General features: G+C 38.9%; 1 protein-coding gene across 2 annotated transcripts in view; it reads left to right on the forward strand.

Annotated features, from left to right (window-relative positions):
• The window catches only part of kcnq5a (potassium voltage-gated channel, KQT-like subfamily, member 5a), a 104,351-nt gene extending 89,299 nt beyond the window's left edge, over positions 1-15,052 (forward strand). Inside the window, exons 10-14 of one of the 2 annotated variants that reach the window (XM_088012850.1) lie at positions 1,181-1,472; positions 4,868-4,976; positions 6,629-6,760; positions 11,461-11,587; positions 12,650-15,052. In XM_088012850.1, the coding sequence (XP_087868976.1) occupies positions 1,181-1,472; positions 4,868-4,976; positions 6,629-6,760; positions 11,461-11,587; positions 12,650-13,714 (1,725 nt within the window). In that variant the 3' untranslated portion in view covers positions 13,715-15,052. The remainder of the gene's footprint in view (positions 1-1,180; positions 1,473-4,867; positions 4,977-6,628; positions 6,761-11,460; positions 11,588-12,649) is intronic. The other variant, XM_015011878.2, reaches the window with a different exon arrangement.
• Positions 15,053-16,183: the final 1,131 nt, after the last annotated feature.

A 16,183-nucleotide genomic window follows, 5' to 3' on the forward strand; every position in this document is an offset into this window, starting at 1 on the left:
TGATAGCCATGTAACACTCACATTGAATGAATTAAATATTGAAAACTTCTAATGTTTTCAAGTCTTTCTGTTAATTATGTTTTTTTAATAAGGTTTTTTTTTTTTGTTTCAAAATATACTTTTAATCTGGCAAATGAGCCTCTGAATGCATCCACAACTACTGAATGTTTCACAATCATTCCACCCTGGGAAAGATGGTTCAAATGAATCATCAGAACCCTAAAATTATCAACATTCATGCTAATAATAAGTGTTTGTAAGCTTCTAACCACATCTGCAGAAGATATGCTGGGAAAAAATGCATATCTCTTTCTTTTTGGTCTACTGCACTGCATGCTGGTCTCTGTTCATTAAGTGGAGTATGACTCATGTTTTGCATTCACACCAATAAATTAATAAATATGTGACTAATGTGAAAAAAAAACAACTTTATTCTGTTTCTAAAGTTGCTGATGCTATGAGCTTTTTGCTTCCAAGTGGTGAAAGATTAACAGAGAGACGGAGACAATGACTGGTCACAAAGATCGAACATTAGTAGTTCTTGTATAATTTCAGCACAACATAAATTACTAATGTAGAAAAAAAAAATGCAGCGATGTAGCTTGCCAAAACAGTCCGTGGAGGATTTTGTCTTTTGGCAAAAAAAAAAAGAAAGAAAAAAAGCTGCATAAGCACCCAAGGGGGAAAAAAATGATATAAAAGTAAATCATAGTGAGCTTTTAACAAGCTTCTCTCAGTACTGGTGTCATTTGTTTAATATGGACTCAAAATGAATGTGGTGATGATGTATTAATGGTGCTACGCTTTACATATCACCTTTAAAAATCTCATTAAGTCTGTTTTGAAAAGAGAATAGATGAATACTTTATCAGCTCATCGCTTTGCGGCACCTCAGGATCCAGCGAGGAGGCGGCTTTTACTTTTTGGTGGCCTGGCGGCCCTTCTGGCTCTGTTTCAAAGTTTTAGGCATGTTGTTTGGATGGATGAGGTTTGGTCGGAGGGAAAAGATGAGAGCGCTGCTCTTTGTGCCTGAACGTTTTTTCACTTTCTGAGGAGAAATGATTGCAGTCAGCGTCCATTGTTTCTTGTCTCCAAACACACTTCTGTCACCTCACCTCTTTTATCTCAAATCTTTCCTTTTGCTTAAAACTTTTCCTGTTTCTTTTTCTGCATCCATCAGCTTATCCCCCCCTCTTCTGTTTTTTTTTTTTCTTTCGCCCGTCCCCTCAGTCAAAAGCTGAGCTTTAAGGAGCGGGTCCGGATGGCGAGTCCTCGAGGTCAGAGCATGAAGAGTAGGCAGACATCCATCAATGACCGCCAGCGCTGTTCCCCTGGCAACGAGGTGGTGGGCAGCAGTGAACTAATGGGCGGGAGCCCCGCCAAAGTGCAGAAAAGCTGGAGCTTCAACGATCGGACACGCTTTAGACCATCACTGAGGCTGAAGAGTCAGACCCGCACCGCTGCTCCGGACGGTGAGCACGGCACCAAACAGTTGGTTTACTCACCTGGATTCATCTTTTTTTTTTCTTTTCTTTTCTTTTCAGCTGGTTAACTTTGATTAAACAGATGAACTATGTCAAAATCATTGAGAGGATTTTTAACATCCGTTTGCGGCTTTCAAATTTGAAGGATTTGCTTAAGGAAACTTACTAATACATATCAAGGACATTGGTTCACAAGACTGCAGATTTAAAATCACAGATGAACCAAGTGGACATTTTGTGGCTAGTTTTCTACATTTCATCTGCCAAAACTGATTTGGGACAATTTAGGTTTGTCTTGCAACACTACAATTACACCATTAAGAATGTTTCTTTCTAGCCTTCATGCCATCACCAGTCATTAAACATTTGTAGTAGACGCACAGGCAAGATTAAGTCACCTGTGAGAGAGCATACACTGTAAAACACGTGTCAAACTCAAGTCCCGTCACGTCAAATCCGTCCCGCCGTAACCATCTCAGGCCACTGAATTAGAAGCTGAAAACAACAGCTCTGTGCTTAAACGTTATTTTTTCAGTCAAATCAAATCAGTTTTTATTTTTGTAGTGCCAAATTACATCAATCTGGAAGGATGCAAAGTAATTTTTACTTTTTAGAAGTATTTTCTGAATGTAGAGAAAGCTGTAATATTTCATCAGTTTATAGGTCATTTCAACAACTCAATATTCTTCCACAAGCATCCCTTTGAGGATAATCAAGATGCCGATGTGGCCCAAATTGACAATGAGTTCGAGACTCCTGCTGTAAAGCACAGGTTCAGTATTAACACAAAATATAAATATATATTTATATTCCAGCGGTTTCCTCTTAAATAGCATCTACCGTCTCTGCTTCTCATTTGCATTCATTTTAAAACACTGAAAATTACAAACTTGTGTCGAACTGTGACTTCTTCCTTCAGTAACAACCTCCTCACTAAAGAGTGTTGTGTTGATTAGCACCATATTATTGCACCTGGCAAAGATATAATGTGGTACATTCACTAATCGGAAAAAGACAGGATTCTTGAATTTCCCTGTCACCAGTCAAGGTGAAGATCCACTAATTAAAAAAAAAAAAAAAAAGAAGTAAAATAATGAGTCATGATGTATACAAAAATCTGCACTAACCTTAATTATGAGGCCGATATATTGCACTTGAAGATTAAAATAAAAGACAGCGGTTCCCATTGCTCTGTGTTTGTCCTATCACAAACAGGATTAGACCTCCATGTTGTGCTTCACGCTCAGCTTTGTCTCCTGTTTATTTTGGAGATGCTGGGGTTCTGTTCAGTGATCCCAGCCAAGGATCGCAGTGAATCCAGAGAGGCTGTTAAAATTAGATTTTCACAAGTTTAAAGTTATGAGATATTTACAGAGTTTTATATATATATATATATATATATATATATATATATATATATATATATATATATATATATATGTCTGTCTGTCTAGAGAGATAGAGAGATGGATATAAAAAAATCTTTGAAAGCTGAAGCACATTAAACGCTGCACTATGGTTCTCAAGTAAGCTAAGCAGGAAATAAAACTTAAAATGACCAGCAGTGTATAAGGACATATGTGACTAAAACATCACCTTTTGGTTTTATTTCCTCGATTCAGATGTTTGTAAAGCACTCAGCTGTAAAGTTTACTCTGATTTCTATTGCATTAAGATATATGTATTTTTTTCTCATTTCTAGATAAATTAAAAATTTGTACATTACCCCCCCGCCCCCCCTCCTCTCCTCCAGATAACTGGACTGAAGTAAAAATGAAACGAAATGGAAAAGTAATTACATAACACAGCATCCTAACGTTTCTCTTCTGGTTTTGGTCTCCTGTTACTCTCATGTAAAACTTGACAGAAGAAGGATTTTCAGCACCTTTTTGCTGTTTCCAGATCAGTTTTGTTTGTTTGTGATGGGCCCATTTCTCAAGAGTTTATTTCCATTAACGGTTCAATTGACATGCACTCAGACAATTGAATAAGATCCCAGAACAGCCTCCACAGGAAGTGAAACCCATCTGAGAAAACATTACAGTGAGGGAGTTGGATAATTTGATGAAAGCAGTACTGGGAGATTTATCTGTTTTGATCATTATTATTATTATTATTATTATTATTATTATTATTATTATATCTTGTTTGTGTTTTGTAATCCATCTAGATTAGTCCACATTCAGTTTATCATAAAAAAATGTACAATTTTTCTTTTGTTTGTTTTTTTTTTTTTTTTTTTGTCCTTCTGAACTCTCCCCGTGTTTTTTTTTACCCCATAGGATTTACTGGATGATAGGAAATCTCTCAGCAGGACAGAATAGAAAGAAAACACTTAAGTGTTTTTCCTCACAGCTTGCAGTATCTGTATTAACTAAAGACAGAGATTTGAAATATACACTCATTATTTTCTTCTTCAAACTTTTTCTGTTCAATTCAAAGGCAGATTAAATGTCATGACCCGTCTCATCCAAGTACCTCCAAAGACTTGTTGTTGATTGTGATGCTGTGGGCAGGGAGGATCTCTGGTAACAGCCCTACATGCCACACAGACGTCTTTTTAAATATCTGTCTGGCTCAGAGAGATGTTGGAGTTGGGGATAATACCCTTTCCCTCTAAGACCAACAAAAGAGGTGGTTTGAACTTCCTCCTCCTCTCTCTGTTCTTTGCTGCTGCTCTACATCCACAAAACCTCCTTTTCAACTCCTTGAGGATCTCTAGGTTACCGTTCAGGTGTTATTTGAGCTGTTAGATGCTAAACAGCCCCTCCCAGTTGTAAAAAAAAACAAAACAATACCTTGTTGCCATGGTTATGCATCACAGCGACTGCTCAAAAGCAAAAAAAAAAAGTAAGGATAAAAATCCTTCCGGCTGCACGGCATCCAAACACAGAGGGAATGATTGTCTAAACATGCAATGCCTTAACTAAAGAAATATAAAAGCAAAAGTCTACAAAAAAAAAAAACAAGCAAAGCAGAGCTACTCTAGCATGCTGCTACCATGAATGATGCAATTCTGAAATGAATTACAGATAAATTTTTATAAGAGTATTCCATGTAAAACTCATTGTAAATAGGTGGATGGGTGGATGAAAAGCTTGATTGATTGATTGATTGATTGATAGATAGATAGATAGATAGATAGACCTCCTAAAAGCTTACATAGTTCAGTTGGCAAACCTCTTCTAATTCCTAATGCTCCCATCCAGACGGAGCATAAATCTTCACCTGCTTAAGGCCAAATAGTATCAGCTTTAAAAAGAATTCCTGACGTCTCCTGCAGAGACCCGCGTTGAAGAAAGTGCTTTATGGGCTTCTCGGACTGGAAATAATTTTCTACGGGCCTGCGTTGATTGATGGATCAGTGCTGCTGTCTCTTGCAGTGGACCCAGGCATGACCACGGACGATTCCTTCGACGAGAAAGGTTGCCATTGTGACATCACTGTGGAGGATCTTTCAGCGCCACTAAAAGCGGTCATCAGAGCTGTCAGGTAGGCTGGAAATAAAAACACACGAGTTTGAATTAGGCTAAAACACGTTCATCAGTTTGACCAAGTCACCTTTTGGTTCCCCATGGGGTATGTAAACTCATTGTTTTTCAGAGTTTCTTCTTTTTAGTGTAGACAAAATCTACACTAAACCAAGACTGCTACTTGGTTTGAGTGTAAAAAATTAAAGATAATTCCTCACCTTAGGATAATCCAGATGTCCTACTATTTTGTAAACAAATTTGTTCAAGAATTGGCAACAGTTCAGCATGAGAAGGACGATGATTCTCGCTGCATAGATGTAGAACCATCACGATGCACTTGTCAACCCCTGACCGCAGTAGCAGTGCCCAGAATCATCAACACTCGGCGTTAATTTAAGACCAAAGAGCAATAAAATGAGGTGGACTCCTTTACAAGATGTTTAACTTAGACGGCTACATCGTCATTTGTCTGGCAGAGAAAACGAGCTCAGAACTAGTTATTAGTTTGGTATTTGAACACCTTCTTTTTTTCACGCAACATCGCTAAAGTCCTTTGATTCCCATCTCTTTCACTTTGAGAATCGGATCCACACATGCACAAACTGTGCCTCTACCTTCTAACGTCCACTCAGCGGGCCGCATCCATAGGTTGCCAGATCCCAGCTCTTTCCCAGGGTTTCAGGTTGAGGACTGGACACCCCGTCCCCCAGTTGGGTATGTTTTTGCAGCGGGTCGTCTGTCTCGGGGTGTTTCCATTAAAACTGTGAACCAAACAGACAAGTGGAAACCCGCAGGGAATTTAAAGGAACAAAGACCATAGATCTTCTTACCCACATCAATATTGTTCACCCATCAGTGCCTCCCTTCAGCAAATGGACGGAAGTAGTCATTTGAATTGGAGGTGTTAATTTTTAGCTGTTGTGAAATTCAACTAATATTAGTTTTTGAACAGAAGATTTTGAGACGGACGTCAATTATTGATACCCCTGCAGATTTAGTTTTAAGTATTTTTTTAATCAACTAATAACTTCTTTTTCAACAATGAAACCTTCATCTCTCAAGACAATTACACTAATCCCCTTCTTAATAATCTGATTTTTGTTTTCATTAGTATTTTGATGATTTATCTTTGATGAGCTCTAAGTCTTCAAGGTTGGAAAAACCTCCTTACCATCACTCTAACATGAGCTTAATCCTCAATTTGTTTATCAAATTAAAACTGGGACTCTGACTTAGTCTTCAGATTTTATGCAGCCCAAATTTGGAACAAACTTCCAGAAAACTGCAAAGATACTGAAAGGCCGAGTTTGCCACATTGACCTGGGATGGATAAAATCCGTTTAAACCTGATCTTACTGTTCTTCCTGGAGCTCAGCTCAGAAACACGTTGACAGAAAGATTGATTTAAAGCCAAATCAGCTCAATTGTGTGTTCTTAATTCAATCACAAAAAAGTAAACACAAATAAGAATTGAAGTCGATGATAAGCAAGCTGCTGCCGCCATCTGCTGGTCTGTCTTAGCAATTGCATCTCATCAGATTTTTTTGTCTTTCCACTTAGTTCTATCTAGAGGCAAGTTCCATTAATGCTACACATCAATACACTTTAAAGAAAGATGAAGTTAAAGTCAAATTCCACCTGGTTCCTTGTGTGTTTTGTGTGTTTGTGTAGGATAATGAAATTTCACGTAGCTAAGAAGAAGTTTAAGGAGACTCTGCGTCCGTATGACGTGAAGGACGTGATCGAGCAGTACTCTGCTGGACACCTGGACATGCTCTGCCGCATCAAGAGCCTTCAGACGAGGTCAGGAAACTCTGACACAAAAACACACACAGTCACAAAAGCTTTACGTTGCAATTCTAGAATATTTCCAACCTTTCTCTAAATGTCATTGTTTAGTTAAGCAACGCTATTTTTACAGGACAGTGAAATTTTTCGGCCTTTATTAGAAACATTTTCACTTGCTGTGCTCTCTATTGTTAATGGTCTCTGTTATATATGTGTATGAAGTTTTAAATTGTGCTCATTTACAGCAGTAGCATGATCATACATTGAAAAATGTATAAAAATACAAACTTAAGTTGAGATTTTTAAGGGAAAGAAAATCTTACATTAAAACAACAATATGTAGATTTTAGTGAAATATTGTTTTTACATATTTCTTAAAGCTTTCATTATGCGTGTTGACAGTTTAAAATGGGACAGCTAATCAGTGAAATAATCAAGCTCCCCCTTGTGGTCCTACAGCCATCTTACAAAAATGCTCCACTTCCGCTCAGAAACAACCAATCAGAACCAAGAGGAGGGTCTGAGAGCTGTCAGTCACGCTTGTGTTGGCGCCTCTTAATGTGCCAATGGCAGAGAAACAAGCTATACTTACAGGAACACTGTTTAGCCGCTTTCATCATTAGCTAACAGGTGGCATGCTAACTAGCCTTTGCATTCATGACAGGCGCCATTGTGAAGAACTGTCTGTAACGTAGCAGAGAGGAAAGGGGAGGGCGTGGGCAGTGCATGAGATTATCTGTCTCATATGTTACTGTCAGGACATAGTTGCCGCCAAAGTGCTTCCAGAATACAGACGTCACCTTGCATGTGTGATTTAAGGTTTGCAAAGTTTGTCACAAACGTCTTCAAGGGGTTAATATATCCTGGTATTCCAAAGGGTTCAATATGCTATGCATTGTACAACAAGGTCTCCAGGTCCTACAAACAGAGCCTGCATAGTCATAAAACCTTAAGATAATGAATATGAAGAATGTGTTGTTTTGTTTTTGTTTGCTTTTTTTTACAGATCCCTCTAACTCCAGAGTATGTATTTAGAAAACCTACATTTTCACTTGTAGTAGTGGAACAGAAAATTGATCTTCCTGGTTTGCCTCTAAACTGACAGTTGGCCTGTAGACGGATGTCTTCACCAGGAGTCCTAATAATTTGCTTCTTATAAGATTTAGCACCCTGTTCACCAACATTTTGTGAGGGCAGATAATTTTGCAGATGTCACTGAAATACCTGTATGATATTTCTTGGTTGCAAATTATTTCACCAAAAAAAAAAAAATCTTCAGGATTCTTTGTTTCTTCAGAGTGTCTTTGTTTCCCTGTGTGCATGTTCAGTTTCTTTTCTTTCACCAGACTGGATACAGTAGTTGGACCCCCTCCAAGGTCATTAAGAGGTCGTATCAAGACGTTTTCTTCTTCTTTGCTGCATTCATATTACAGCCAGAATCAGAGGAAACACTCAACGTCTGGGTTAGAACTGGCTCTGCCCTGGCTCCCTGGCTCTCCTTTTAACATGGCTGGATACAGCCTGGGTCAAACAGCACTTTGATGTAATTTAAACTTGATTTGTTTGAAATACCACCATATTTGTAAACTCAATGCAACTCAATTTCCTCTAATAAATCGTTGCAGAATATTCATATGTTACAAGTGCAGGTTGACCCAGGTTTACCAGCACATTGTTTTCCTTCATCTAGAGTAAACACCACCATTGGAGGTCTTTAGGAATTCTAACTTTATCTTATTATTATTATTATTATTACCTCAGTGGTGCTATAGTAAACTTGTCACATATTTCATAGCCAAAAGACAGTGAAATAAATACCACAAAATATTATGATAAAAATTTTGACCAGTATTTCCCATCCCTAGTGGTCAGATAAGATCAGCTAAATCAATAATCTGCTGTTGTTTTGTTGTTTTGTCACAGTTTTTCCCCACATTAAAAAACCCATAAGACAAGTGAAACTTGACAATATCTTACTTTGATATTATAAACTTAATTTGAACAAATGAAGGGCTTTTTCTGTTGCCGTTGTGTGCTTGTTGTAAATATAACAAGAGCTATATAGGGTTATATTTAGAGACATGACTGCTTAATTTGCTATTTTGTCATCACCCCAGACAAATGAAATGCCCGTTTGTCAGCCGTTTTCAGAATTGAGCTGCATTGTGATGACTTGAACTCAAACCCTCTTATTGCTCCTATTAGACTTTGTTTGATAGTGGGGAAAAAGTCGGGTTTTGTTCTCCTCCAACATTTCCTGTCACCAGAGGGCGACACACTGCAATTCTAAATTGGGACTTCAGTGACTTGTCAAGCCTGATGATGACAGAGTGAGACTCTGCTCTAATGCTGAATAAGATTCAGATCTACAAGGGATTCAAGTCATCAGTTGGACTCCTGAGAAATGACACACTCCATGTTCAAAGTATCAGAGTCCTGCCATGAAGCCATTTTGATGTAGGATAGCAGTTTGATTATTGTGAAGCAAAGAGTAATTTGCTTCTGCAGTCAGTGAATTTGGTGGCAGTGAAAATATTTTTTTCACTGCCACAGTTTAGTTCTGTCTCGATAATCTACTTGATCATCTCAAGATGACATGCTTTCTTTGTTGCACAACAAGCGACAAGAATTTGAAGCCTAATTACATAGCTTAATGTTTACACATGTCTCCGCCCATCACCTATCCTCATTCTCATGAACTGGCGTTTGTAGTTTCGGTTTCTTTCATTCTTCCCGTGAAACGGACACTGCGTTTATGTCTTCCTGTAAAGGCTGAAGCTGGAGAGGTACACTCCTTTTCCAGTAAGCCCAATTTGTTTTGATCTGCTGACTCCAGTCGACTGATTCCTCACTGCCTATCTTCAATCAGTTGTGTTGAAATGAGAAATAACAACAAAACCCATCTTCATCAGATTGAACAAATTATCTACGTTGTCCATTTATCTTTAACTGTTATCTTTGTTTTCCATTCATATGAAGGACTTTTATGGATGTCTGTAAGGCAATGTTTATAAAACACTCAGGAAAGATAGTGGAGTCCAACTGATGCAGTTGAAAACAGATTTATATATTCTGCATAAAAAGACATAATCGGTATTTCTCACTGTCTGATTTTAAATCAGACTGGACTTACCCTGTTTGAGATTACCTAGGTCAGTCAAATTCATTTCTATTTGCTAAATACCACAATAAGACAGAGGGAGAGATTTTTATTATTTCTTGGGTTAGTGTTATACTACGATTATTGCCCCTTTAAATCATATTCAAAAACCAAGATAGTGTTTGCTTTTCAAGCTGTTATTGGTTAATTCAGTGGTTCCCAAACTTTTTCTCCTGGGCCCCCCCAGTGGTTTCCAAACATTTTCTGGACCGCCCCCCCCCCCCCCCTATGGATTACAAATAGCTGTCTGGTTGAACGTTTGTGAGGCTACTTGTTAAGCTCAAGGTGCTGGGTTGATATTAGCTAGTCATCGTTTAGCTAACTTTACCTGCATCCAACAGCTTTACTCAACTCAGTCGGTTAGTTTGGGGCAAAAACTGTGAAACGTTCTTTGCGTTTTGCTGGTTTGCTGCCGTGATCCTAACACACCTGTGTAGCTTCGTACATCCTTCACTGCTGCACAGGTGTAAACCCAGCGCGAGCGTCTTAGCGCTCATGTTACGTTTAAAGGCGGCTCGTAAAAACAGGCTACGACATGTTAACAACGGATTAAACAGTTTTAACTGCTGATAAAAGTGACAGAGGACACAGATATGGGAAGTGTGGAAGCCCCTACTGTATCAAATTGACATAGGAATAACAGAGAGTTGGCCATTCTAAGGTAAAAACCGAGCGCATACAGCGTTCATGTTAGTTTTTTTTTTTCATCCAGATGGCTTCCCGCGTCAATATTAAGAAATTGTTGACTCAAAACGAGTTCCTATATCTTGCTGAAATGTTATTTGTCAGCTAGTTTTGTCTTATTTCAAGTGTACTAAGATATTTCCACTAGAAACCAGACAAAAACACTTTATAAGATTTTGTGTTTTTGCAGTGCATCATAGAAACCTGATCTCAATGGGTTAGAAAAAGTCTGTGTAACTCAGTTACATTAGTCCAGAATTCCAGCTGAGGTTGATGTGAAAGAAGACTAAAAAACTTGATTCAGTTCAAAAGTTAATTCTACAAATTAGATCTCATCTTATGTTCCCTCACACATAGTTTTTTCCTCAGGGTTTAACTTTGAGTGTGGAAACTTCTAACCTGGGAGGATTTACAGTGTGTGTTGAGGAGTTTTAACAAATCAGCGTGCACATTAACCTGACTAATTAATTGACTACAACGTTGAGGCCTCTTGTGCATGCAAGGACGTGACTTTGTTTTCTTGGAGTTGGGATGCAATTGTGGTTTTGAAAACATGGTAAAAATGAGCTAAAAAATAAGGTTTTTCTTCACATCAGACAGTGATTTTTAAATGATACACAGTTATGTTCTTGTGCTTGAATGATGTCAATGCATCAAAACCATTGACACCCCTTGAACATTTTTCATTTTGTCACAATACAGCACAAAGTTCTGTCAAATATACTTAAGTCATGTTTGACATTTGCTTTAATCTTCACATCCTGATTTAGCTTATGATCAATTATAGATTAACTAAAATGAGACACAGTGGCTTTCTTGCATTACGGCATCATCCCCCTTCAGTGTGTGTGTGTGTGTGTGTGTGTTTTAGGGTGGATCAGATTCTTGGGAAAGGCCAGATTCCGGTGGATAAGAAACCAAGGGACAAACTGCACCACGATGGAGACTCTATGGAGGGCATGAGCATGTTGGGACGAGTGTGTAAAGTAGAAAGACAGGTGTGGCTTTACAAAGACAATATTTCTCACAAACAGTCCTCGATAAACTCTACCAGTCGAAATATTAAGAGGAAACGGGATCAAGACACGTAATTGAGCCCCCAATTTATTGAAAATACAGTAAATCGCAAACAGCCTGTACTGCTAACAGTGTTAACGGAGGAATCTTAGTAGGAGTTTCCACTACGTTCTTATACATTATTTCAATTTGTTTATATGCTTGATCTAAATGCTTAATAGGCATGTGAAGCTGCTCCATGTGGTGATGGAAGGGCATCTTCATGAAGGGCCCTTCATAAGGCCCTTCATGAAGGGCCTCCATGATCTGGAATTGACTATTTGTCCTAAACCTGCCCCACCATTCCTAATTATTTTGAATTTGATCAAAAGAACATGCATGATGGTTGAAAAGAGGTAATTTTTTTTACCTGCAAGAAGTCCTTTGTTAGATGGCGGTATTGTCCTGTTGAAAGACCTATGCAGACATCACCTTTAGAGATGAAAACCCTCCTTCAAATGATACATACTTGAAGTACGAGTCTTTATTTGAGGTGAGGAGTTGCTTAGGTCTTCATGGACTCCCCATCTAAACCACCAGCTCAGGATAGGTGATTTTTTTTTATGGGGCTATCACTTGACTTTTTTGTGCAAATCCCCTTTAGATTTTTTATTTTATTCTTTAATTTACAAGGCCTGCAATGGATCACTGCAAGAGAGCTTGCTTGTGCAGTACCACAATCCTACCATAGAGTGTGAATGCCAGATATGGAAAATGCTCCACCAACAAACTGGTTTTAATGTGAATATTTCTCATTTCTTGCCCCGCCTTAAGATTTCTGATCAAGAATGTTTTTTACTAAATGTTGTGCAATAAACGGATGTGTCTACTTGTCTTGGATCTCGTTTACAGTAATCTTATACCTGTTATTCAGGAAGAACTTGTCCAAGTACTGAGATTAGTTTTGTTATGATGGGCAGATTTTTTTTTTAATGGAATGCTTTACATTCTTTACTTGCTTTCAAGTTTTCTCCATAATAACCATTGTTCTCTCTCACACCAAGGTGTCCTCTATTGAAACAAAGTTGGATTCGTTGCTTGATGTTTACCGCCAAGTTCTCCAGAAGGGTCCTTCAGGGCTCTCCCTCTCCTCTTTGCCCCTTTTTGAGCTGGAAAATCACCAGCACCACAACTTGGACTACCCATCCTCCCCCCAGAGGGGGGATGCAGTTAGAGGGCGAGGAGACAATGGTGGCGGCGGCGGGATACACCGTTCTCATGGTGCCAACCCAAGAGGCCTGCGGCTCATTCTGGCACCGGCCGATGACGATTGTCCTCCAGATTCAGCGCCTCCGTCCTACCCCCCTTCCACTGCCTCACTCTCCCCTTCACCTCTGCTACCCCCAGACAGCCCTTACCCAACCCTTGCTATCAATTCCAAAAAATCCCACTTTCCTGATCTGCCGCCTCCGCCAGCGTCGACTGGGAGCTTTACTCTCCAGCTTCCTCCCATGGTTCACCCCTCACACCTCCGATGCCCCGCTGACCCAGTCTCGGATGATGTGACAGATGAAGTAGGAGCCAATGACCAGAGTGTGGGCCCTTCTGTCATTGTAGGATGCAGTGCTGATGGTAGTGCTGACGGGGGCGGCGAGGCAGGGTTCGCACCCGGAAGGGTGCAGCTGCGGAAGAAGTCCGGCTTGAAATCCGGAGGGGTCTACAGGAGGCATTTGAGCCTGGAGGTTAACCCATTGCTGCTGCTCTCATCTAACCCAGAGAGGAGGCCTACAGACTGGGCAGGCAGTCTAGGGAAATCCCTCTCTGTGCATAATATCAACCAGCCTTTAACCAATCGTGCCCCTGGCCTTTCCGCCGCCCTCAACAACAGCAGCAGTAGCAGCAACGACAGCGAGCGCGGCAACGGCCACAGTGACCTCAGCAACTGGGATGGGACAGACCTCTTCATTAGTGAGTGCAAGCTGAAGCCGGCAGCTGACCACTATGACTTCCTGTCCCAGGGACCGGACAGCAGCCAGTCGGACATTTTACAGACTGAGGAGGAGGATGTTCCTCTCTCAAAGGGAAACTCGGAGTTCCTTGGTCAATCCTCACACTTACAGCTGGTGTAAGCACACTGACTGAAAAACAAAACACAAACTACAAACTGTATGTACACATACTGTGGCCAGCGCCACTTTTTAAACATATTTATATAGGGCACCATGCACATCATGCTCTGAATTTGACACTTTATACATGTACAAACAGTGTTTTCTGTTTTGTGTGACACGATTATGCCCATTTGCATATAAATCACATATTACACACTTTTATGTGGCACCTAAATGTCTGCATCCAGTAAGAAGAAAGAACGTACGAGTGTGAACGCAAGTGGCCATGTTCATGCTACACAAAATACGAAAACTATATATGCAGCACTTTGCTAAATTATTGATACTCCTTGAACTTTTTCACAGCTTGCTTCTTTAAAATCCCAACGTTTCACACATTTTCTTGGGTTTTTATTCAACACACCAACACAAGGTGTAAAATACTCATAGTTTTTTTGAAGCCTTTAACGTGTGTTCCTCCAGGATTGTCCTATATTTTGCTCTGTCCATCTTCCTCTCTGAGTTGCTGTAAAATAGTATCTACTCCCTTGCAGATTTGTTCTAGTTTTCCATTTTGTCTTGGTGTTGGGTTTAAGTGGAGGGTTTTTGAGCACTAACTTGTTAAAGGTCATGCCGCGGCATTTTAGTCTCACTCTGACCAGCTTCTATGTTCCTGATGAGAAAAGGAAATCTCCTCACTGCGATTCTGCCAACCCCATGTTCATAACTCAATCACATAAATTGCTGAAAAAGTACATTGGCTTTTGTGGTTGTTGCAAGGCAAACTGTGAAAGAGTTCAAGGGGTATGAATACATATGCTAAGCACTGTAAACAATCTTTCAGGAGAAAATGCAGCTTTCCTGGCTCCTTCACTCAGTATCATGACTCAAAGCACAATGTTAATTTTGACAAAAGATGCTTCTGTTGGAAGTGCTGGAAAATAGCCCATAAATGTTTATTTTTCTTCTGAGTAGAATAAGAATGTAAATGATGTAAGTCAACCTATCTGGCTCTTCACGTGAACAATTGAGTTTTCTTTCGTTTCAAAGCGACTCTTTAACTTTCTTCTTTCTATTAGTCAATCTGGACCTCAACTTAAACCAAAGAATGTAATCAAAATTCATCCAGCACAAACGCCACATGCATCCATTTTTGTTAAAAAGGAGAAAGAAAACATGAAAAAAATATATTTTTAAAGATCATTTGGCAAGCTGAAGGTGTAAAGATCACAAAACACCAAATATTGTAAGAGGGAGCTACTAGAACAAAAGCTGAGATACACACTTATTCTTTGTTCTGTATAAATGATTGTATTTGATCTTTCTTGCAAGATAAGAAAAGCCATTTTCTGTCTAGTTTGTGTTTGTCTTTAATGCTAAACCTCTTACTTAGCTTTCCATACACAGATCACTTCCTGGACGGTTCTCACAAACCAATTACTAGAGGCTTAAATCTGTGGGAATGGGAAACGACAAATAATCAATGAAAAAAAATAAAAAGCAACAAACCGCAAACTGCATGTGTTGAGGCCACAGAGGAGTTAATCACATGATGATCTAAAGCATTTTTTGAAGTCGGCAATTGGGTAAAGGTTTGACCCTTCCCTCTGATTTTGCACAATAGTTTGGTAAATTAAATGCTAATGATTTGAATGCGGATTTAGCAAAGATTACTAAAGTGGACCTTCTCGATCATGCATGAGATGCTGCATGTGTGGAACTGCTGATGTCAATGTCAAACATGCAAACATATTCTGCCTTCTTGAACCTTGTTTTACTTTTAATTTGTAATATTTTGGTAGGGTACATTTGTTTTATGAGTTAATAAAATAGCCACCTACTATGTCAACGCAATGCATGCAACACTTCACTGGAATCTGATGTTTCCCTTTCCTGTATAAGTCAAAATTAAAAGCTCCTGCACTGATTAAATACCCTTTTTGAACAATTTGAATTGAAAGGAGGGTGTTATTGACCAGGATGTGCAGTTTTTGATTTAGCATGCACATTTTCTTGCTTTATTCAGATATCCTGATTATTTAAAAAAAAAAAAAAAAAAATCCAAGTTATTGTTGATGAGAACCACAAAATTGTCAGGTTGGTTCAACAACCATCTGGTGTTCTTTTTGGATTACCTCTACAAACAATTTGTAAACATTAGATCGTAAAGTTGCACAAGTGAATCAAGGTTCACTGGCAGACTTTGGAAAATGTTTGACATAACTGATGCCTTTTTGTCTCAATTTTGCTGCAAATATATATATATATATATATATATATATATATATATATATATATATATATATATATTCTGTTCAAAAAAATAAAGGGAACACTCAAATAACTGAATGAATGAAATATTCTCATTGAATACTTTGTTCTGTACAAAGTTAAATGTGCTGACAACAAAATCACACAAAAATCATCAATGGAAATCAAATTTATTAACCAATGGAGGCCTGGATTTGGAGCCACACACAAAATTAA

Source organism: Poecilia mexicana, unplaced genomic scaffold (assembly GCF_051168715.1).
Source record: "Poecilia mexicana isolate PSO_F unplaced genomic scaffold, ASM5116871v1 scaffold_15, whole genome shotgun sequence".
Lineage (NCBI taxonomy): Eukaryota > Metazoa > Chordata > Actinopteri > Cyprinodontiformes > Poeciliidae > Poecilia > Poecilia mexicana.